Here is a 25,181-nt window from a genome sequence, read left to right as displayed (position 1 = left end):
TGCTTTCCAAGAGTTTGCTGAATCCTGAAGCACAGACTTTTACGCTCCAGGAATAAAACTTATTTCTCACTGGCAAAAAATGTGTTGATTGGAATGATTCTTGATTAATAAAGATGTGTCTAAGCCTAGTTATGATTTAAAATTCACAGTCCAACACCACAATTGCTTTTGCACCAACCTAGTATGTTATTTCAAGACGCACCGTATCTGCTTCTGGAAGGCCCAAAACAGCAGGCAAGCTAGAGGACGCTGCTGGAAAGACCTGGCCTTCAAGGCCGCCTGTACAGCACCTGGGGCACACAAGGCACTGAGCCACCTGTCCCCTCAGTGCTCTTGACGTCAGGCCATTCTCTGTCTCTCCCAGGGGCTCTTCATCCCTCCTGGTCCTCTATGGAACACCTTAAAAACCACCATTCTTGTCAAGTATTTCTCTGAAGATTCCTGCTGTATAAACTAGACAATCTAAAATAAAGCTTTGACTATAAAAGCTGACTTACCCCAAAGATTTAAAATAACTTCAATTTGCATCTTTAGAAATATGAATTCTAAAATTATGCCACTCTTAATCCTTTAAATACCAATTATACCAACCTGAGTGTTGCAAACTTTTAGCATCTTACTTACTTGGTGCATTCTTCTAAAGACTGTACGAGCATTTGCTGGAAAGAACATATTTCTTCTAGATTTCCCATTAAATATGAAATGTTTGCTGAACTTAACCTAGAGCCAAGAAAAATAACAGTAAAAATATGTAAACAGTTTTACTTATATTCTTCTCCTTTGCCATCCCAATGTCATGATGAAGTCTTAACCTAATAAACAAATTGCTGATATCTAAGGCCAACTGGTACACTAAATTCTGTTCCACTATTTAACCCTCTATTCTCTGAAAATACAAGAGAACAGCCTAAGGTTTAGACTATTTTACAGTTAAAGCAATTTATCCTCTAACTTACTTCTCACTGGTCTGCAACGGCCGTAGGTAGGTTGAAAGCACAGTCTGAAGTTCTTTAGAATATTCATTTTCTGTTTCTAAAATATTCTGTAGCACCTATAATAAATGATGAATATGTGTTATTTGACATTTCAATTGCTATTTGACACTAAGATTTATACACTTTGGACAGTTCATCACCATTGTTCAATTCATACTATTACTTCTACAAAGCACTAAAGCGTTGAGTATCATCATTGCTTGTGACACTGACTACTAAACCCATGTAATCAATGATCACAAAGGCCACACAATGGACTTTATCTTCCTGCCCACCACATCTGACACAGGTACACCTGGCATGAATTCCATCATCAGATGCCATGTCTGTTTACATGAAAAGGAGAGCCGCCGATAATCACAACAGCACAGACGAATCTCGACAACACTGCGCCGTGCAAAAGAAGCCATCCCCCAAACAAACACCCTGCATAATTCCATTTATATGAAGTCTAAGAGACGGCAAAACTAATCTATGGTGACAGAAATCAGAGAAGAGGTGACAGGTAGGATGGGGAGGACAACAGGGAAAGGCGAATGAGGTAAATTTCTAAGGTGATAAATAGGTTCTGTATTTTGATTTGGGAACCGGTTACAACAGATATATACATTGTCAAAGCTCTTTGGACTGTACCTTTAAAATCCATACATTTTAACATATGCAAAATTTATCTCGACTAAAAAAATAGTTTACTCTTTAGATTGCATCTAAAAACTGAAATCAATTTCTGGGAACTATAGATTTTCTCTAGTGAATATGAACAGTCTCAGACCACCTTATTACCACATTTATTAAAAATTAAAGGTTTATCAATGTAAACAATCTTTACTACTTCATTTAAAGATAGCAGAATAATTACAAATTAACCTTAAAATTAAAATGTTTCCTGATACCCTGGGATTAGTGTAGCAAATTTAGCCAAAAATAAGTCTTAAAAACTGACAGATAAATATGAAGTGCAAAACTGGTGAAACCAAGGAGGAATGCTTTCCACCAGCTATCACCGCAGCAAAGGCCTGGCCCAGGGCAGGACCAGAAGGCACCTGGATGTGAACTGCAGGTGCTCCTTGCACTCCGAACAAGGTGCTCTGCACACACAACCTCTCCTCCTAGAGGAGGAAACTACTTCTCCCAACTCAAACAGCTGGGAGTAGCAGAGCCAGAGAGCGGCCCCAGGTCCTCCTGCCACTGCTCCGCATCACGCTGCCTTCTTTGGCATCAGACTGAGGGGCTGACCTAAGTGAAAAAAATGGAATCCTTGCCTCCATGCTTTTTCACCCAACTCTGTTGGAGAGCTAGTGCTTCTTCCATCAGAAAATCACATTACATGTGTCTTCTGTGCATCTAGTACATGCATTAAGATGTGCTATTTGTCTCCCAGAGCTAAAGACACATTTTAAATTACTCATACAAAAGAAACTGTACAGAAGTAATAAAGATATTAAGTAAACGTGCTCAGTTTTCTCCCTGTAATTTTGGTAATACAAATGTAAACTTAAACATTTAAGAAAAAAGTCATCAAGTTAAATTTAACTTTCAGCCTTAGTAAAGATAACCTGGACCATTATTCTGTTTGCTACAGTTAACTGTAAACTCTGAGAGAGAGTGCATTCCTGAGTAAACAGTCATCCTGAGTAAATGCAAATCTGACTAAATCACTTTCTAAACTACTTGGGCGAAAAATAAAACAGAGGCTCTTCCACTAGTGACAAGAAACTCCGGCTCATCCCTGAAGGGGTCTATTCATGGGCGACAACTGTGGGAGAGTCAGAGCCAGGGGCCCTGAAGGGAGCTGGCTGTTCGGGGCCCCCACAACCACAATGTCTTCCTTCTATGACATTCTCGTTGAACACAAATGTCAAAGGCCCAGTGAACAGAGGCATACAGTGATGTCAGGCACTGCAACCCAGAGACACCACCCTAAACCAGGCCTGGTCTCCACAACATCAGGAGAAGCCAGCCAAGCATAACGGGATCTCAAGCTAAGTAAGATAAAATAAGATCTGTCACCGACATGTACGAAAAGTCCTTTTCCAATGTTAAAGATAGAAAATAAGATTTAGCATAATTACAAATATCAGATACCAACTTAATACTGCTCAGTGCATGCCTGAAAACCTATACACTTATTTCAAACAGAAAAATGTTCCTGTGTGAGATAAGAAAGAAAACAGCCACTAGCAACTATAACTGGCAGGAATATGAGAAGAAAATACAATGACCTTTTGTCCATCACAGCACTATGCACTGGATGTAGAAATAAGCCCTCTGACAAAAAGCTACATTCATTAAAACAGTTAAGTTGGTTAATTCAACTAATAGTCTTAAACACTATTTTCAAATAGGGTGCTAACCACAATTCCTGTTATGACTCCCAACCAAACACTGCAAGTTACATTTAACTTTTCCTCTAACACACAGCCAGGCCTGGCTCCCTGGCTCCGGCTGGGGTGCCCACTCCCTCTGCCAGGCGGCTGCTGGCCTTCCTGACCTTGAGCACAGCCCTGGGTGCCACTCACCACCTTTCTTCCCCTCCTTGTCTTCTGCACGATCTGGCTGCTGCAGGACCCCATAAGACCTCACAGCCTGGCCACCACAGCTCCATCCCACCAACGCTGGAAACCCAGACGACACACGCAGTTTTCAGAGAAAAAGCAGCTTTTACAACTCACAGTGCTGAAGAAAGGCCCAGAGAGCTGAGCTCAGCCAGCACCAGCTTCCCAGGGGTCATGAGGCACGGAGCACAGTCAAACACTGGTGCCACACAATCCCTACACTGCCCGCAAAACAAGGACAACTCACTTCTGCGCCTCGCAGACACAGACACTGACACTTACTTTATTCACTACTTCATTAAAGGAATACTCAGTATTTCTGATTTTACAAATGGGTTACAACTTTCACTGCCAATATTGGTAGGTGTTTTATGTTTATATGTCATCAACAGCCTTTTAAAAATAAATAACTGATTTACATAAGAGAACAAAGAACATCGATTTTTAAAATTTTATTTGGATAAAAGATTTTTATCATCATACAACCAATTTCCATAACCCAATCCTGAAGTCGAAGAAGAAAAACCTAAAAAATGGCACAATTATTCAAAAATCTACTTCTACCCTACCTAATCAGCTCCTCCCTGTCCACTGCTACAAAGAAACACGACTATCATTTAAGTTTCTCCCTTCCAGTTTATTTACACTTCAAGTATTTAACTTTTCAAAAAGTAAATTACAAGACGGTAGTTTGTAGCCTCTAATAAACATCTGACTACAGGGAAAGGAGAAAAGGAGGGAGGAGTGCTGACAAGCAATCCCCGAAGCCCCTGCTGGCTCATCCACAGGTCACAATGACATCGGGCAGTCAGTGGCTCCCCCACCACACACAGTTACTAATGTAATGCAGCATGCTAGGGCTGCTGGTCCTTACTAATGCCTAGGAACATTGACTCTCAAAAAAAGTTTGGAGGGACCGCATCATGCTTTTCTTTTATGACACTGTATCTTTTGAAAGAAAATATGTTATTATATTATTTTTCAATGTGGAGATTCATAGGTCTTGGGGTATGTTTCTCACAAATGTTAAAGGTTTACAGGCAACAGCTCCTGCAAAGCCTCCCAGCCCACAGGGGGATGCGGATGCCCGCAATGGCACCTTCACAGCAGCATGGCGACAGGTAAACAGCTGGCGTATGCAGCCAGATAGACCTGGGCTCACAGCTGCACTCCACCAACGACTGCCTGCAGCTGGACAAGTCCATCAGTCTGTTTCTCTTTTTCATAAAAAGGGGTTTTACTGGGTTATGATGGTTACTCAAGAGTGCCAGTCCTTGGCTTACAGCAGGAAGGCATCTAGCCAGCCACCTTTCGAACTTCCAGCCCAATCTGGAGTCGTACTTGGAGCTGCTTCTTGAATGACTCCTTCAGTCCAAAGGCAATGTCTTCACAAGTCAGCCTTTCTTCCAATTAACCGACTCAATTCTCCCAAACGCTAAGCTCTTCTCTGTGTCAGCCTTCCACTACTGCCTACCTGACAACCTTCATCTGTATCATCTTCGTCCAGATACAGCAAGGAAATCCATGAAAAACAATGGGAGCCAAGTGTGAAAGAGGCCAGCAGGCATCTCATCGCCCAGCAAAGGAGGGAACCCCACAAGCTGCACACCCTACCTGATGCCTCCGGGCCCCTCATAATTAACCATCTCCACCTACAAGTCCCAGGCAGAGACTTCAAGGGGTCACAAGATTTAGAAGAAATCTTGGTTAAGGTGGAAAAAAGCCAAGGGAAAAGCAGAAGATGAAGAGATGAAGCAACTCCAGGGTTTAGGGTCAGTGCCGACAGACGGAGACAGAGGACACCAGGTTTTCCTCCTTGGACTGGCATCTGGAGGCCCCCAGAAACTGAAGGAGCAGGAAGGAAAAGACAGCCATGGGGCTTCTCTGGAGCACAGGAAGGGCCCGTGGAAGTGTGCCATGACATCTAAGGATACAAAACCGTTCTTGTACACCTACAGATTAAAATGAGTGACTGCTACCTATTACATTATAGTCACAGTATTACCAACATGCACAAAATAACAGGAAAAGTGACATGGCTTGGTTCTGTGTCCCCATCCAAATCTCACCTTGAACTGTCATAGTCCCCATGTGTCAAGGGCAGGACTGGGTGGAGGTAACTGAACCATGGCCGGGGAGAAGGATGCGGCATTCCCCTATGCTGTTCTCACGACGGCATGATAGTGAGTTCTCACAAGATTTAGTGGTTTTATAAACATCTAGCATTTCCCCTGTTGGCACTCTTCTCTCACCCACTGCTCTGCGAAGAGGCGCCTTTCATCATGATTATAAGATTCCTGAAGTCCTCCCAGCCATGTGGAACTGTGAGTCAATTAAACCTCTTTTCTTCATAAATTACCCAGTCTGAGGCACTTCTTCATAGCACTGTGAGAACGGACTAATACAGATAGCCTACAAACTAAAGTCGTAGTGCGTATCACTGAGCAGGGAAGGCCATAAGGACCGTGTCTTCCCAGTCAGCAACTTAAGAAAGCCCATTCTCTAATGTGGAGGGGGTGCTCCTCATCCCTGCAAGAGGAGACTCCAGACTATCATTCTCTCCAGCCTAGGAATCCAACCCCTCCCTTTGATCCCTATCAGGAAAGATGTCGGTCACCAACAAGCGTGCTTTCACTGTCAAACCCACCAAGCTCAGGCACATCAGGTCACAGACCTGTCCCCTTTAATGATATGATCAGGCCACCTTGGCTACAGCTTTCGCACATCGCCCTCAGAAGCTACTGGGATTCCAGTTTACAAACAGAATGCTGTGGTGGCCTCAGTGATGCCTTCCATTCCCAATGCTCTTAAATACTCGTCTTAATAAGCACAAAAACCTCTAAGGTCCAGCACTTTGCTGAAGCCCTTAAGGCCAACTGCCAGTCCCCTTAACATACGACCAGGTCATGGCCAGCATTACCAACTCATTCTACAAACGAAGCATCCTGGGGTAAACCTGGGCTCAGGCAGCATGGGGCAAACCTCCTGGCCACCCAGGCTAAGCAGCATGGACAATTCAACACAAAGGCTGTACACCTTCCACTGCATCAAGCCACCCTGATCGCTCAGCTACCTACAAGGTCACCCTAAGAAGACATGGCTAACGGACTGATTTCAAACCGTACATATGTGAGAAAATAAAGGCAAGAGTAGTGGCTGGCTTAGTCACAAAAACTAATTGAAATGAAAAGAGCTACTTATGAAAGATGATGTCCTCTTCCTTCCCTGTCACTCTCCAAGCCCAAGCAAGGCCCTGTTCCTGCCATGTTCCACACTGGCCTCCTCCCTAGCCTCAGAGGCCCGTTGCTATCTCCAACACATTCGGGACTGTGGTGTCAAACACTTCCCCATAATGACGATCCCTTACATTAGTGGGAAGCTAAAATTCCTCCACTCAAAAGAAACCCTTCTCTATTTCTATGCCAACTTTGTAATACCATTAGATGCTATCACCTACATAATTTCATACTGTTAATGCACTTAACATGAAAATGTATGTTTTTGGTATTTTTAAAGGCTCATGTACATTTTAATGATTACAAATGGACAAACCACTGATCGCTTCATGATTCTGGTATGGTTTATTTCATGTTGTTTATTTTGGATTGCTTGCAATTACTATAACAAATAATCCTCTGAAAATGCCTTTATATAAGCATCTTTGAATATGTTTCAGGTTAATTCTCTGGAGTGGATTTTAAGAAGCAGAAATTAAAAAGAAAGCCATAAATTAAAGACCATGATCACTTTCAGAATTCTATATATAACTGCCATATTACTTTGGAGAAACTCTATATGGATTTTCATGTCCACCATTAGAACTAAAAATTTCTCTTTAAATCTCTGCTCACTGAATACAGCAAGTATGACTATTAAATTTTTATGGTAAGTTTAACTATTTTTTTTTCCAAAGTCTAGTGTTTACCACTTTCTAAACTGCTCACGTCCTTTCCTATTTATCTATTAATCTTAATGTATTTGTCTTAATTAGCTCTTCAGACCTTAAGGATAACCTTGCATTACACCTGATGCAAATAAGACTCCAATTAATTTGTAATCTGGCTTGTATTGTTTGAGGCAAATAATTTATTAAACTCTCATTATGTAGCCTAAAAGATTTATCTTTTCCTTTGTCATTTCATCCACAGATTTAACTTTCAAAAAGTCATGCTGCTCCCCAGCCCCATCTTTGAATGCATTCCCAACCCCATACAGATCACTGGCAAAGAGTGAAACCTAATCGTTAGAGGTGTTTTTTTATATTTTTTAAAGAGACAGTCTTGTTCTGTAGCTCAGGCTAGAAATGCAGTGGTGCAATCATAGCTCACTGCAGCTTCAAACTCCAGGGCTCAAGCAATCCTCCCGCCTCAGCCTCCCGAGTAGCTGGGACTACAGGCACTTGCCACCAGCTAACTTTGGTCTTTGGAGAGACAAGGTCTTCTTATGCTGCACAGGCTGGTGTCAAACTCCTAGCCTCAAGCAATCCTCACAACTGGGTCTCCCAAAGTGTTGGGATTACAGGTGTGAGCTGTAATATCTGGACTGTTAAAGGTGTGTAAGCACAATCTCTGGTCAGTCTTTGGCTGAATACTAAATTATGCTACCCAAATGTGAATCCTAGAAAGGCAGACTTAAAAATAAAAACAAAACTAAAAACAGACATCGGTGACTATGGGGAGACAAACTACAGAAATGCTGAGTCACGAGCAAGACTCAGCAGCAGCACATCCCAGGGGAGGTGGATTTTAAGCATCCAGAACTGCTAAAATAGGGTTAGGGTGTCCAGTTTTCAATTTAAAAATTGTAAGACATGCAAGAAAATGTGACCATGCACGTGCACACACATATGTGCACAATAAAAAGAATCAGTCAATGGAAACTGTCTCTGAGGGGCACATATATTGGACTTAGGAGGTAAAGGTTTCAAAGCACCTGTTATAAATATGTCCAACGAACTAAAGGAAACTATGCTTAAAAATTAGAGGACAATATGAAGACAATGGTTCAAATATTGTCTATTATTTAACTGATTGCACAACAGGAGTCCCAGAGGGAGAAGAGAAAGAAATAGTTACTGAATGGACCATGATAACAGTCATAAATTACTAGGTTTTTTTTTTTTTTTTTTTTTTTTAACTTCCCAGTCTCTTTTTGGTGTTCATCTTAACCATTATACAATAGCAGAAGACACATATCCATCCCATTCATACCTGTCTCATTATCTCTTAATTTCAAAATGTTGGTACTTTCATGTGGAATACTATTCTCACTCCATTAAACAGATCCCAAGTTAAAACAAGTCATTCATGTAACTTTAACACCACTAGTCCACACTGGTCTTACCCTTTAGTAAGTTTTCAACTCTCAGTGGGGTTAAAAACACCTAGACCTTACAGTTTTCTGTGAAAACAAAACTACTAAAGGGGCTCTGGAAATGCCTAACACATTATCTATTGTATTTTGTTCTGTGTTGTATTCTGTTCTCTACTTTTATGCACAATTTATAAATATAAAATTAGGAAAGCTGAAATTGATTCCCGGCTTAGTCACTAACCAGTGTATAACCTTGGACAAGGCATTTAACTTCTGTTTTCTTTACTGTAAAATGAGAGTACTACATCAAAAGATGATTCTCTATGAATTCTATGAGTTTATTTCCATAACAACTGTAATTTAACCATGCACTATTTATGAATGCAGCTTTATACAGACAACAATTTAGATGTGATTTTGAGGTCAAGGTGTTTTTTCCATCGTTCTATATGAAAAAGTTGGCTGATTTGAAGAAAAGAGCACTTATAATAACCAGGCTATTCTCTCTGTGAAAGGGCAGTTAGAGAAGGAAAATGAAAAAAGTATCGACTATACTTCAATCTGAAAAGCATTACAGAATATATGATGCAAACAAAAACCCACCAGGATTTCTAAAAAAAGCATGGTTGCCTGGTTTCATAAAGTGCCTAATGGAAGCAAGATTCATGGAGAAACTAAAGAATGCCCTTGGCACCAATTTAGACACTGCTAACCATTTTTTCTAACACAATTATTTGGACCTGAACAACAACAGAGGGTAACACCCTATTTGGAACCTCACTGTGGATTGTGGCTGTGTTATTCACTACATGAAGCAGTCACAAGGAAAGCGATGTCTTATACAAGAATGCAAGAGGAAATTGCAGCACCAGGCATTAAAACTCAAGTTCTCCTACAACCCATAAACCCTATCTGCTGATTTTGTAGCTATGTACACAAAATGACACATAAACTACATTACACACTAAAAAGCAAGTCAGTTAGTAGAGCCACATTCTCAGAGCAAATGCCCAACAGGCCAAGAGATGAAGGTGATGCAGAGCACTAGGAGACGACAGAAAACAGGCATCCCAGGGAACGCGGGCCACACCACGGGCTAAAGGAGTCTGACCTTATGAAAGTCGACGAAGTTGAGATGGAAGGCAGAGCCCAAGCAGCTAAATGAAGACGAATGAAGAAAAGGGAAGAAAGAAGGGAAGCAGAGAAAAGTGTTTCCAAGGCAGAAAAGGGTCTGGAGTTGACCAAATACAAGAAAAAGAAGTCGAAGACTGCTACTGAGGTAAGAGAAATGGCATGATGCATGAAGAGAGACCTGTTCCCAAGAAGATGCAGAAATGTCAAACTCTGAAAAATTAGCAGTAAAAGTGGAGGCAAGAGAAGTGTTCCCGTACCCAAGTGCAAGCTCAGCAATGGGAGAGCACCCGCCATTCTGTTCACCGTGTACCCAGTGCCTTTAACAAAGCTGCACAGAGCAGGCACCAAATAGACAGTTATTAACGAGTGGGTCCCCAGGCCAGTCTGCCCTGCAGAAAGATGGCGGAGCAGATGGAAGGTGGGCACTCGGGAGAACGCTGACAGCGCGGGCCCCACACCACAAAACGGTGGCAGAGGTCCACGTGCTGGAGCTGTTCAGACTCCATTTCACCACAACTTTTCACCATTTCTCAACATAGGTGCAGAAAATGAAAAGCTCACAATACAACAGCTGCTGCAGAGACACACCAATCAACTGCTACTTCATACCAACAACTCAAAGGTCTCAGAGGTTCATATTTATATCTCCTCACTAGGAAAATAAAAAAGATTGGGAATAGGGAAAGAAATAACAAAATAAATGCACATTTTCCCCAGAATTCATAACATACGTATGTTTAGAGGGTTTGCTTTGCTGTTATTATGTTGAGTGACTAAAAATTATTTTCCATTTCTATAGCGCATGCAATTGCTGCATAAGCTTAGGTACGAAGAAGGTTTAGACAATACAGACTTAATGCCATGAGACTATACACTGATTTAACAGAATTAGACTATACAGATTTAATAGCATTAGACTATACAGACAATAGCATTAGACTACACAGATTCAATACCATTAGGCTATACAGATTTAATACCACATACTGAACATATTAAGCTGCAAATTTTAGGATCCAGAAACACCTGTCTTTAACAGGTATAGCACGTAGATGTGCTCCCCTAATTCCACGCCATGTGATAGGTACACAACAATCCTGGGCAAGACTGTATTAAGAGGAAAAATAAATTAGAAACCCTATGTCTAAAGTACTTACACCCTACTCTGAATACAAACAGAATGGCACTCAATGCATATAAAATTTTCAAATATCATCATATACCTTTTAAAATATCATTTTTGAAGACTGGCAATAACATGGGGAAATAGTGACATTACTATGTTATGGGACAAGAGGAAGGGATGTTTCCATATACACAGTATTAAAACAAAAACATATAAAAATACTGAGATTACAAGGAAACTGTGTGGCAGATGAACGAAGTTTATTTCCTTCTTCCTATTCTAGGTAGTTTACCTATATTCTACATTGCTGAGTTCTAGAGACAGTCAAAAAATCAGTTAGCTACAAAAATGTTTTGCAGTTACTCACCACATTGTAATAGCTTTTGTTTATGGCAGTTGTATCAAATCCTTTGGGAGGACTCTTCAATGTTCCTGATTTGGGAGACACAGGCTTCTCTGAAATAAAAATGCAACATAGTTTTACTGATCAATACTAAAGATGACAAAAGTTCCAGCCCCTCACGCTGCCCAAGGATACTCATCCGGCAGCCTCACTGAATTAACAAGCCACAAGGAACGCCGAGGAAAAGGCCCTCCACGGTGACCCTCAGCACCCCAGAAACCCAGTCCCTCAGGCTCGGCTCACCAAGGCCAATCTCCGCACCCCATCCCACTCTGCTCTCCCAGTTTCAAGCTGAAGACGTCTGCGAGACTGTGCTCCCCGAGCGTCAGCCCAAACCGAAGCAGTTCAGCTATAAGGACAGTTTAACAGTGTGGTAAATACAAAGCATCACCCAAATAAGAGCCATTTTGGCAGAAATGTAACAATATTAAAACATAGGGCTAAATGTTAGGGATTCAGATCCCTCAGAATGGAAAAGTCTCTTTAAACAAGTAGGATCTGCCTCAGGGCTTGAAATAACCACCATTCACAGGAGACGAGGAGAAAGAAAAGTCACCTCAAACAGGGGCAAAACCAAGAAAAACCCGCACCACCTTCACTTCCATACCAGCCAAAACTGTTAAAGCAGTCCTGATTCCAGCAAGGATTCAATGTTTTAAAACAGCACCGCTTTTGCTCCACATCCATTCAACACATATTTACTCAGCATAACAGATGCTGACGAAACATCTGCCAAACAAAAACATGACATCGTGCAAGCCGGTCATCAGCTCTACGGGAGGGGGCGGTCTCTATCACTGGTCCTATGAACGGTGCGGGCATGTCTACTACTGGTTCTTCGGGGTGAGTCTGTCTTTCAATAGTTCTGTGGGTGTGGGTGTGGGTGTGTGTGTGTCTATTCTCAGTTCTAAGGACAGTGTCTGTGTCTTTACCATTTGTTCTACAGACAGTGCACTGTGTCTATATCACTGGTTCTAAGGGGTGGGTGAGTCCCTCTGACACTCAATGGTTTTATTGGTGTGTATCTCTACTAATGGCTGGATGGACAGAGTGTGTGTCTATCACGATTCTATGGTGTGGGTCTCTCAATGGCTGGGTGTGTGTGTGTGTGTCTATCACAGTTCCAGCGGGTATATCTCTCAGCAATTCTATGGGGTGGGCAGATAGGTCTAACATTGATTCTACGTGTTCTGTACATCTAACACTGGTTCTATGGATTCTGTCTACCACTGGCTTTCCAGGGCTACAGGGGCAGTGTATCAAATTGCAGCTAGTGGGGACAAACGAAAGGGAGAGGGTTTTTTTTCCCACATTCTTCCCTAAGAAACACTAATGAGCATTTTCTAGGGAACTTAATTCCTCCCAGTTCTCCCTCAAGCTCGCCTCCACTGCAAGAATCCGGCCGCGTGAACCCCCTCACTGGGCAGAAACGCACCCCTTCCCTCTGGTGTGTGAGCAGCACCTGCCCACAGTCCATCCCTTCTGCTCTCCTCTCCTGCCACACATCCCCCGTCCGCAATCTCAGTGCCCTGGGGTTGGAGGTGGTATATCCCGAGTAGTGCCTGCAACCCCAAACACTCCCAGTTTCAGGTCCCTAATGCCTACTGCCTCCCCAGGACCTGCAACATCTTCTCGCAACAGAAACTCGGAATGCCCCAAACCAACCTCATGCTCTTGAACCTTGCATCCTCCTTCTGTGGAGCTGTTCACCTAAATCTTCCTTCAAGGCCTCACTGTCAAGTTTTTCACGGTAGCTGAAAACAAGGTGCCACTGCCAAAATTCTCTCTGCCCACAGGATGGAAAACACAACTCCATGGGAAACAAATCACCTCTACACTGTAAGAGCTACAAGGAGGAAAACCTATCTATTCTTGCTAGCACACTTTCCTACTCCATCTCTTATCTGCAGCTAAGAATAGAAGAAAAACCATGAAATGTTTTCATTTGAGGAAAAATAACACTTTTTCATCTTTAATGTCTACAATTTGGAGGCAGAATAGAAACTAGTAGCACAGGGGAGACTGCCCACACCTAAGTTACAACCACACGTCGGCATGCGTGCCAGGGAACTGAGCTTCCTAACAGTGACCCTGAAACTGCTTTGAATTATTTTAAAAGTAATTAATTTGCCAGCTATGTTATTTTCAACTTAAGACATACCTCACAGCTCAACACCACAGTTAATAAAATTCCATTAATTTACTATGAGAACTATCAGGAAACCAAAAAAAAAGTTTTCAAAAGAAAAAGTTTCAAGTTACTAACATTATATAAAAATAAGAAACAGGCGAAGAAACCCAGACAAATCAGGTTAAGTCCAGGCAGGTTGCCTTTTCTCCCTTAGGAAAAAAGAGCTCCCAATTCTGCGGGTGCCGAATGGGAGGTCTCAAGATCAAGTTCCCCAAAATACCCGTGGTTAGTTTCCAACAAGAGGGCGCTGCTGAGGTGTGCCACCCACAACATGTCCTTGCTTCCAATTAGGAAGCATAACTTCCACAAACACCCAAGGCGGGCCTGCTGTCAGGAGATCCTGCCGGGGGACGGGAAGCCCCTGGCTGCCAGACCCTAGCCAGGCCACTCCTGGCTTCCGATGCGAGGCTCCTTGCTCGCCCCACCACTGTCCAGGCACCTGGGCAATCAGGGCAGAGGAAACACAGCATCAACAGGAGGGGCAGGGGGCAGCAGGGGCACAGGCAACTCCCAGGCAGCCTAGGAAGCCTTCTAGTAGCATCTATCCAAAAAAAAGCATTGAAATTAACCTAAGAGAGGCTAAATTATGGCCATTCATAACAGACAGAAGAACACATGGCAGGTAAACAGATTAGAAAGCACTCAACCATCCTACCACCCCCAGAAAAGCAGCATGTTTGACGCATCTGGTAGCTAAAACAAAACTTGCTGGTATTGAGGTGTGCAGAACCAAGAGAATGCAGTTCTGTGCCACCTTTCCAGGGGCTGGCCGCGGCAGCAAGTCTTCCCTTTCTTACCGCAAACTAGAAAAATGCTGAAAACAAGAGAATTTCAATATAGACAAGCAAAAGAAAAGGAAAAAACGAAGTGCCAAAAAGCAAAGAGGAAACCCTCTCACTGGGGGAGGGGAGGCAAGCCAGCTTCCAGGCCCCAGCGGCTGGGGCCACACCTCACGCAGGAGAAGAGAGACCTGCTCCAACCTAAGCAAATAAAACTGCATCCCTCAGTGACCTGCACTGCTGATGCAAAGTGGTCTGGAAGCTTCTGTGCACTGGTCTAGAGAAACAGCAAGGAAGCGTGCGGGCTGCTCACAGGTACAGATGGGGACACAGCCTAGCAGAAACGGAAATCCAGAGGCACCTGCCTGGCAGCACTGCTCCAACCTACGCTCTCCTCTTGCAGGACTACCAGGACCTGCCTGGGACAAAAAAGTCTCTGGGAGTCCCTGAAAAGGCAAATGTTATTGCTCTCTGCAGAAATATTTCTACAACCCAGGGCACACAGGAACCCACCATCAGGAATGAACCCACCATTAAGCAATATCAGCCACAGAAGGGATTGAGCTGCCAGGAGTGTGTGAGCAGATGTGGCATATAAGGGCCAGCTTCCCCAAAGTAGAAATAAGAGGAAAGTCAAGACCTAATGCAATCTATTGTTTAAAATGACATGAAAGGCTGGGTGCGGTGGCTCACACCTGTAATCCCAGCACTCTGGGAGGCCGAGGAGGGCAGATCACAAGGTCAGGAGATTTAGACCATCCTGGCTAACATGGCGAAACCCTGTCTCTACTAAAAATACAAATTTTAGCTCGGTGTCATGGTGCGTGCCTGTAGTCCCAGTTACTTAGAACTCTGAGGCAGGAGAATCACTTAAACCCAGAAGGCGAAGGTTACAGTGAGTCAACATCCCATCACTGCCCTTCAGCCTGACAACAGAGGGAGACTCCATTTCAAAAAAACATAAAAATTATAAAAAAATAAAATGACAGGAAAAATATGCAATTAGGAACAACCACAATGAATAGAAAAGGCATCATGGAGATTAAAAACGTCTGAAACAGCAGCAAAACTTCTAGAAATAAACAATATGGTCACCAAAGGGAAATCTCCACAAACAGGTTAGTATCACCGTGAGGGGAACTGATGAAAGGACAGGCAGAGGAACGGACTACAATGAACGTAGCACAGTGAAGCAAACACGCAAAGTAGACTAAAGGCAACAGAGGGCAAAATAAGACATTTAGTAAGATATTCAGGAGAAAACACAGGGAATGAGCAGGAAACAGTCCTTGAGAAGGTACCTTCCGGAGCTGAAGAGCTCTGGAGTCCTCGGGCTGAGGAAGTACAGCCAGCCCCGAGCGAACCACAGTCCACCGAGACACAGGAATGCTGCACAGCCCGGCCAGGGCCAGGTCTGGAGGGCCAGGTCTGGAGGGCCAGGTCTGGAGAGCCAGGTGCGATGCCCTCCGCCACCCGGAGGCAGCTCCACCATCACAGGGCTGGGTATTTCCGCCTCTTGTGAGAAGAGTACACTTCTGAGAGTCCTTATATTTGCCTCTTCTACTTGACTGAAAGTTACCCAGCCACTTCTCTCTCTGTTTTAGTGGTTATGCTTTCATTTGTGATGTACCACTGACCCAACAAAGTCTAGAGTTAATCATCAGCACTGCCTTCAACCAGAGCAGATGTGGCCCTGAAAGCAACTGGGAATTCCCACTTCCTCCTCTGACCTCCTGTACTGGAGCGCTGAGCATGGTTTCCTGGAGTGTTCCTCACACACTCAGAGTTCACACACTCAATGCCGGTGTGTGCCTGCCTGTGCCCACCAGAGTCTGCCTGCCACTTTCCTGAACCACATGCGCCCTCCTGTCACGTGATGTCCTCCTAGTGTTCAAGGGATGATTTACTAATACTCTCAATCTTTGTCTGAATATATTCTAATTGTGCCATCACTGTTTTTTCCCCAAACTTTAAGATAGAAACATATAAATATACATAAACATACAGATAATGACCATGTACACTCTTAACAGTGTTAGCTGTCCTCAGCATTGAGCTGGCCTCATCCACTCCCGCCTTGTTCTCTGCTAGAAGCCCGACCGGCAAGTCTCAGAGATAATATCATCGTCTCTACCCACCAAACTTCAGTGTTAGTAAAGAAGCCTTTCTTCTTTAAACTCAAAATCCTAACATCAGACCATGATCACAGACCTGACAACATTAATGATTTTTAAATAGTATCTAATGCTTTGTCTATATTCAGATCTCCCTGTTTGTCAAAACAAAGGCTTTCTGAAGTCAGCTTATTTGAATCAGGAACCAAATAAAGTCTGCAGAGCACATCCGGCCGTTGTGCCTCCAAGTCCCTCATTCTGTAAAGGCACGCCTCCTCTTTTTTGGATGCCAGGGGAGAGCAGAGAGCACAGCACCTTTACCCTTACGTCATGGGCCGTGCATCAAAACTTCTGGGAAGAAACTCTTGGGTTTCCCACTGCTCTGTTTCTCACTTTCCACAACAGTGGTCACCAAAGTATTTGTGGAATGAATGTTGGTTGTGGTTTTAGAACCAAATGTAATTGGTATAATTGTGAACAGCCCTGACAATGCAATATAAAGCTGTAGCTGAGTAAAGGCAAAACTTAAGAGGATAGAGAAAAGGATCAAGGTGAATCTTCATGGTACAAAGCCTCTCATTTAGTGTACCAATAAAGGAAACCAACAGAAGAACAAATTCATAACAAAGAACAAACGCAGAAGAAAGGAAGGAGGTGGAGGAAGACAAGAAGTCAACAGGTGGTATCTACGGGGTACACAGCAGGCCCTGAAGATGCTGAGGGCTTGGTTTCAGACCATGGCAATACAGTGAGTCACACGACTGTTTCCTACTGCATACAGATGCTATATTTACACTGTACTGTAGAATATTCAGTGCGCAATTACACTGTCTAAAAAAAGTACATTCCTTAGTTGAAAAATAAATGTTTCTTAAAAATGCTGACAGTCATCTGAGCCTTCAGCAAGCTGTAACCTCTTTGCCTGTAGAGGGTCTTGCCTCAATGTGGACGGCTGCTGACTGATCAGTGGCTGTGGAAGGCTGGGTAGCCACAGACACTTCTTGAAACAAGACAACGAAGTGCGCCACGTCAACTGACTCTTGCCTTCATGAGAGATTTCTCTGGAGCGCGAGAAGCTGTTTGACAGCATTTTACACACATACAACTTCTTACAAAGTTAGAGTCAATAGTCAGAAACCCTGCTAATGCTTTATCAACTAACTTTATGCAACAGTCTAAATCTTTTGTAATTTCAACAACGTTCACGGCACTTCAGCAAGGGTAGACTCTATTTCAAGAATCCACTTTCTCATGAGACTGCAGCAGTTCTGTCACATCTGCAGGCTCCACTTCGAATTCTAGTTCTCTTGATGTTCCCACCACAGAGGTAGTTCCTTCCTCCCCTGAAGTCCTGAAGCCTTCAGGTCATCCTTCAGGGTTATAATCAATATCTTCTAGCCTGTTAATGTTGATATTTTAACCTCCTCCCATAAATCACAAATGTTCTTAACAGCATCCAAAGCGGTAAATCCTTTCCAGAAGGTTTTCAAATTACTTTGCATAGATCCAGTAAAGGAATCACTATTCATGGTCTTACAAAATGTATTTCTTAAATGCTAAGACCCGAAAATCTAAATTAATCCTTGACCCATGAGCTGCTGAATGGACACTGTGTCGGCAGCATGAAAATCACATTTATTTATTTGTGCATCTCCCCCAGAGTTCTTGGGTGACTGGGTACACCGTCAATGAGCAGTAACATGCTCACAGCAATCTCTTTTTTTTCCTGAGTGGGAGGTCTCTACAGTGGGCTTAAAATATTCAGCAAACCATGATACAAGCAGATGTGCCGTCACCCAGGCTCCATGTTCCAACTTACAGAGCAGAGAGGCAAAGTTGGGTGAACATAATTCTTAAGGGTACTAGGATTTTGAGAATGGTAAATGAGAACTGGCTTCAACTCAGTCACTAGCTACATTAGCCCCAGACCCAAGAGTCAGCCTGTTAGTGTGGCCACCTTCTCTGATGATCTTAGCTAGATCTTCTGGATGACTTGCTGCAGCTTCTCCATCAGCACATGCTGCTTCACCTTGCACTTTTATGTTCTGGATACGGCTTCTTTCCTTCAACCTCAGGCACCAAGCACCACTAGTTTCAAACTCTTCTTCTGAAGCTTCCTCCCCTCTGAGTCTTCATAGAATTGAAGAGATTAGGCTTTGCCTTAAGGAATGTTGTGGCTGGTTTGATCTTCCATCCAGACCACTCAAACTTTATCCATATCACCAATAAGGTGGTTTCATTGCTTATCATTCATGTGGTCACTGGAGTAGCACTTATAATTTCCTTCAAAAGCTTTTTCTTTGTATTCACAACCTGACTGGCTGGCGCCGCAGGCCTAGATTTCAGCCTATCTCGCCTTAGACATGCCTTCCTAAGTGTAATCATTTCTAGCTTTTGATTTAAAGTGAGAGACATGCAACTCTTCCTTTCACTTGAACACTTAGAGGCCACAGCAGGGTTACAAATTGGCCTAATTTCAGTATTTTTGTGTCTCAGGGAATGGGTGGCCTGAGGAAAGAAAAAGAGATGGGGAATTCCCAGTCAGTAGGGCAGTCAGAACACACACAACATTTATCGATTAAGTCTGCCATCTTACATGTGCATGGTTCATGGCACCCCAAAACAATTATAACAGCAACACCAAAGATCACTAATCACAGATCACCATAATGGATACAAAAAAGGAAAAGTGAGAAATAGTGCAAGAATTACCCAAATGCAGCACAGGGGCAGGAAGTGGGCACAAGCTGCTGGAAAAATGGTGCCAACAGTGATGCCCAGCACAGGGTTGCCGCAAACGTTCCATTTCTAAGAGAAAAAAAAAAAAACAAGCAAAGCGCAAAAAAGTGAGGTGTGCCCTATAAATCAAGCAGAGAAGTCTCTGCATACTGTGAAGAGTTGCAAGGCGGCCACTTAGAGGAGGACCGCAGGTGAGTCAAGGCTCTTCCTGGATCAGGCCTGCGGGAGTGGGAGGCCTCTGCTCTTCCCCACATAAGCTCTTCTGTCTACTGGCTTATCACATGCGACAAGCACATGGCCTGTAAGTGATACAATTACTCAAGCATAAATGCAAATAAAACTTTTTTAAAAAAAGAGACTCTCTAATACTGGAAGACCAACAACCTGACCCCAAATTACTCTAAGTCAGTTGATTTATGGGATGTGCCCCTGAAATGGAAGATGTGTAATCTCCCACTGACAATGGGAGACGGCCACATTTGAGTGAGGATGTGCATGGTATACCAATCTAGGAGAATATTCACTTTCACATGCCAGAAAAACTTCCAAATCATCTAGTCCAAGACCCCTTTGTATGTAATGCTATAAGATGCTCCCTATACCTGCCTCAGGTGGCCCTTATCTTCCAATTTATGTTATTCCCTCTAGTTTAAAAAATATCACACACTGGGGTCTGTGGAGGAGAACTAGCAGAGGGACACCGGGGGGTGCGGAGTTGGGAAGGGAAAACATGGGGAGAAATGCCAGATATAGGTGATGGGAAGGAAGGCAGCAAACCACATTGCCATGTATGTACCTATGCAACAATCTTGCATGTTCTTCACATGTACCCCCAAACCTAAAATGCAATATATATATATATATATATAGACATAGACAGATAGATGGATAGATGGATATAGAAACAATAGTGCTGAGAGGCCCATCCTGCAATACAGCCTTATGCACCCCATCCAAACCCAGTCCTCACCAGAGAGGGGGAAGGGCAAACTCACGTCCAGTGGCGCAAAGGAAAGCAAGCTTCTGTGTTACTTTTGTCCTTTTCCCTGCACAGATTACACTTATACCAAACACTGTTCCTCCACAGTTAAATTAATAATGACATCCAAAATTCAGCTGCATGTTATGTTGCTTTATTTAAAAAATATTTAAAAGTGACCATGTGAACACTCGTTAAAAATCTGTCATCAGCAAATGACAGTCCCATTTAAGTTCTCACATCACTCCTAAACACAGATTGTTAGTCATCATCTCAAGCTAACCAGCCTGCAAAACAGCATTTACAAGAAATGTCTTTAATGTACAACAGATAATCAGCCGTCTAGAAATGGGAGAATTGCTAAAGTCAGCACATTAGAAATCATCACCTAAAAAAGCCTGAGTCCACATGCATACACAGAACACAAGCTGTGTCCTCACAGTTGCTAACCGTGTGCACCACGCCACACCATGCTGGCCACGTGCAACCTCAGTACCTCCACTTCTATTTAACCACAGCAACCACCATCGCCGCTCACTTCCAGAACGGACCTTGCTGCTTCTCTCCTTATCCTCTCCCTTGAATTTAGGAAATTCTGAAGTAAGAAAGAGTGAGGGTGGGTGTGTGTAAAACACAAATACAAATCAGTCAGTATGTAAAAACTGCTGTAGAACTCCATGGGTCTTACATAACCAAAAAAGGTGCACAGAAAATAAATGCCAAGTAACAACTATGTACCTTCCATAAGACTGTACAAATTCAGGAATAATTTACGATGTTCTTGATGCAAGCATTAGAAAGATCGTTATTACAGAATCCTGGAAAATAATCTGTCTTCAAAGAGGAACTATTCAAACGAGAAACAGTGAATCTTGACAAGAACAATTCCATCTCCAACCACAAGAGGGCAAACAACCAGCAGCTATATACACTTCCCCAGCAAAGCCAGAGAGGTGAACTGGACCATCTGGTCAATTTATCTGGAGATAAACAGCCTAAAAAATGTCATTTAGAGAAAAACTTCAGTTCTTATTTATTCAGTAAAAATATTCATACATCAAATTAAAATATAATGCAGAAGAGAAGCCCTCAATTTAAAGTAAGTCAGTATTTTCAGGAATAAAGAAATGGTCCTAATATGATGGTCAGAGAAGTCTCTAAGTTTGGAACCTGGCACAATTTTGTTTTCAGAAAGATCAAACACTAATTAACTATAAATTAAAATACATTAAACGCCCTCTTCAAAAAAGGAAACCTATTCCAAAATCTGAAAGCCACGTAAACTACTGGAAAAAATGCAATACGGCCGCTCCCTCCCTATCCATGGGGGTGCCTTCAGTACCACCCACTGGATGTCTGAAACTGCAGATACATCTCTGTATATATCTGCAGATCCTATGTACTATGTTTTCCTATCCATACATACCTATGCGAGTTCAATCTGGAAATTAGGCACCAAAACAGATTAACAACAACTAATAATGAAACAGAACAATTATAACATACTATAACTAAAGTTATATGAACGTGGTCTCTCTCACTCAAAATATCTTACTGTATTGTTCTCACCTATTTTGAACCATGATTGATCGCAGGTAACTGTAACCACATTATGCAAAGCCAGAGGTGGGAAGGAGGTCTGCTGTACTGAAATGTAATTGTGATCCTAGAGTTTTATCCTCAACTGCTCTCTAGTGACACGGTAAAAAATGTGGTTTCACACCTGCCTCAAATGCCCACATTTAAAATCAGACCAGGCTGGGCATGGTGGCTCACGCCTGTAATCCCAGTGCTTTGGGAGGTACGAGGTGGGTGGATCACTTGAGGTCAGAAGTTTGAGACCAGCCTGGACAACATGGTGACACCCCATCTCTACTAAAAATACAGATATTAGCTAGGCATGGTGGTGTGTGCCTTTAATCCCAGCTACTCGGGAGGCTGAGGCAGGAGAATCATTTGAACCTGGGAGGCAAAGGCTGCAGCAAGCGGAGATTGCGCCACTGCACTCCAGCCTGGGCAACAAGAGTGGAACTCCATCTCACAAAACAAAATAAAATAATACTAGCATGACTTTCCACACAGTATGTTCAGGTAACTAGAGAACACCAGGGATAGAAGGTTATTCCCTTGGTTCAACCATCAGATACAGTTTAGCATGAATCACTAACATGCTCAAAAATAATATTTCTTCAATTTTAAAAAATAAACAGGAAAAAAAGGGCAATTTTCCCACGTCTCAGTTTGGCTCAAAACCTATTGGGATGGTTAATACTGAGTGTCAACTTGATTGGATTGAAGGATACAAAGCACTAATCCTGGGTGTGCCTGTGAGAGTCTAGCCAAAGGAGACTAACATTTGAGTCAGGGGTGGAGGGGGAGGCAGATCCACCCTTAATCCGCTGGGCACCATCTAGTCAGCTTCCAGCAAATACTGTATAAAGCAGGCAGAAAAACGTGAAGAGGCGAGACTGGCCTAACCTCCCACCCTACATCTTCCTCCTGTGCTGGATGCTTCCTGCCCTTGAACATCAGACTCCAACTTCTTTGGTTTGAGACTCAGATTGGCTCTCTTTGGTCCTCAAGCTTGCAGATGGCCTACTGTGGGACCTTGTGATTGTGTAAGTTAATACTTAGTAAACACACACACACACACACACACACACACACACATATATAAAAACAGGCACACATATCAAGGTGAGACCTCCTCTCTATATATATATTACGTACGTATATATGTATATGTATATACATACACACACATGTATATATAGACCCTCTCTATATATGTATACGTGTGTGTATACATATACATACACACACACACACATACATACGTGTGTGTATGTGTGTGTGTGTGTGTGTGTGTGTGTGTATCCTATTAGTTCTGTCCCTCTAGAGAACCCTAATACAGATTTTGGTAGCAGGAGTGGTTTTAGAGAAGCAATATTAAGGATGGAGTTCTTTTGTTGGTTTGGGGGCTTCTGGAGGTGGCTGCTTAGTATGATCAGATCAAAAAATGCTAAGGACTCTACTTCTAATAGTATGGAGAACACTGATAGTCCTTGGCGTAAAGAGTTATGTGAAATAAATGCATTTGACACTCCTGATTCATCGCTCATGACAGGCAAGGAGTTTAATGACTGTATACATAATACCTTTGACCACATGTGGAGAACCAAGGAACATAATGAAGCCGGTTGGTTGCTCCTAAGTTCAGTGGACAAAATGATGAAAGAAAATGATAGACTCAGGGATTCTGTCTCTCAGCTTCAGAAGCAGATACTGAACCTTAAATCTGCTAAGATTGCCCTGAGTGAGAGTCTTATATCTTAAAGAGAAAGAGCTGAAATTGTGGACAAACAGAAACCAGCTCTTACGCAAGTGGCTGACCTGCAATAAAAGGCGCACGCACAGCCCTATCAGGTGTCTGCTGTTAAAGTGAGGGCACTGATAGGAAAAGAATGGGACCCTGCAACTTGGAATGGGGACATGTGAGAGGACCCTGATGAAGCTGGGGGCACTGAGTTTGTAAGCCAGGGTGAACCTTTTTTGCCAAAGGAAGCTTCCCCACCGCCAGTAGCAGCAACATCTCCTCTCTGACCCATGTTGCCATCAGCCTTTCCACCTTTGAGGAGATAAACCCTGCACTGCCTGAGGCAGTTGCCAGGCAAAATCATGTTGATTCTCCTCAGAAGACACCCCCAACACCCCTGTTTGCTTCAAGACCTATAACTAAAGTCCTGGCGGGCCTCTAGAGATGACGTTGGGAGTGTGACCCATGAGGAGGTGCACTACATTCAAGAAGAACTGAGTTCTCTAATTTATATTAACAGAAATCTGGAGAACAGGCATAGGAATGGGTATTAAGGGTATGGGATAATGGTGGAAGGAACAGAGAGTTGGAGAAGGCTGAATTTATTGATTTAGACACGCTAAGTAGGGACACTGCTTTTATTACTGCACCTCTGGGAGTTAAAAATGGTTCTAATGGTTTATTTGCTTGGTTTGTTAAAATATGAATTAAAAGATGGCCCACTGTGAGTGAGCTGGAAATGCCTGATCTCCCTTGGTTTATTGTAGTGGAAGGGATCCAAAGGCTTAGGGAGACTGGGATGGTGGAGCGGATGAGTCACTTTAGACCTACTCATTCCACATGGGAGGGTCCAGAAGTTATACCCTTGACCAATGCCCTGTAAAAGAGATTTGTGAGGACAGCACCTGAGTCTTTGAAGAAGGACTGTAATTGCTCTTCTCTGTATGTCAGATCTAACAGTGGGAACTGTAGTCGCTCAACTACAGAATTTAAATACAATGGAAATAATTGGATACCAAGGTGGCCGGGGCCAATTGGCAGCACTCAACCATGAAAGGCAAGGCTGGCGTAGCTACCAGAAGGGACAGCAGAGACAAAGAGGCAATCAGAATAGTCTGACTCGTCTGGAGCTCTAGCACTGGCTAATCAGTGTTCCGAGAAGTGAAACTGACAGGAAGCCTACTGCATTCCTACTTAATTTACGTTAAGGAGAAAACTTCCCAGGTCGAATGGACAAAAGACTAATTTGAATTTTAAAAAATATCATGGCCCCTCAATTTCCAGACTTGAGCCAGATTACAGACCCAGAACCCCTTGAATGAAGGGGAGGCCAGGTCCCCTTGAGGAAGGACCCTGCTACATTACCAACAATTCACGCCATCAATCTTTCTCCCATCCTTCCCCAAGGAGACCTCCAGCCTTTTACCAGGGTAAATGTGCATTGGGAAAAGGGAAATGATCAGACATTTCAGGGACTACTGGACATTGGTTCTGAGCCGACACTGATTCCAGGGGACCCAAAATGTAATTGTGGTCC

The 25,181-nt window shown here is 43.0% G+C and overlaps 1 protein-coding gene across 17 annotated transcripts in view; it reads right to left on the bottom strand.

Moving 5' to 3' along the window:
- The window catches only part of ARHGEF7 (Rho guanine nucleotide exchange factor 7), a 182,388-nt gene that overhangs the window by 58,627 nt on the left and 98,580 nt on the right, over positions 1-25,181 (bottom strand). For 16 of the 17 annotated variants that reach the window (XM_032246239.1, XM_032246235.1, XM_032246225.1 and 13 more), the window contains 3 exons: positions 11,491-11,579; positions 957-1,051; positions 625-720 (listed from right to left, as the gene is read on the bottom strand). In XM_032246239.1, coding sequence (XP_032102130.1) covers positions 625-720; positions 957-1,051; positions 11,491-11,579 — 280 coding nt within the window. Of the gene's footprint in view, positions 1-624; positions 721-956; positions 1,052-3,514; positions 7,860-11,490; positions 11,580-25,181 lie in introns of those variants that run through there. The other variant, XM_032246243.1, reaches the window with a different exon arrangement.

Source organism: Sapajus apella, unplaced genomic scaffold, assembly GCF_009761245.1.
Source record: "Sapajus apella isolate SASKATOON/1434 unplaced genomic scaffold, GSC_monkey_1.0 scaffold60, whole genome shotgun sequence".
Lineage (NCBI taxonomy): Eukaryota > Metazoa > Chordata > Mammalia > Primates > Cebidae > Sapajus > Sapajus apella.
This window is presented reverse-complemented; position numbering and strand designations above follow the sequence as displayed.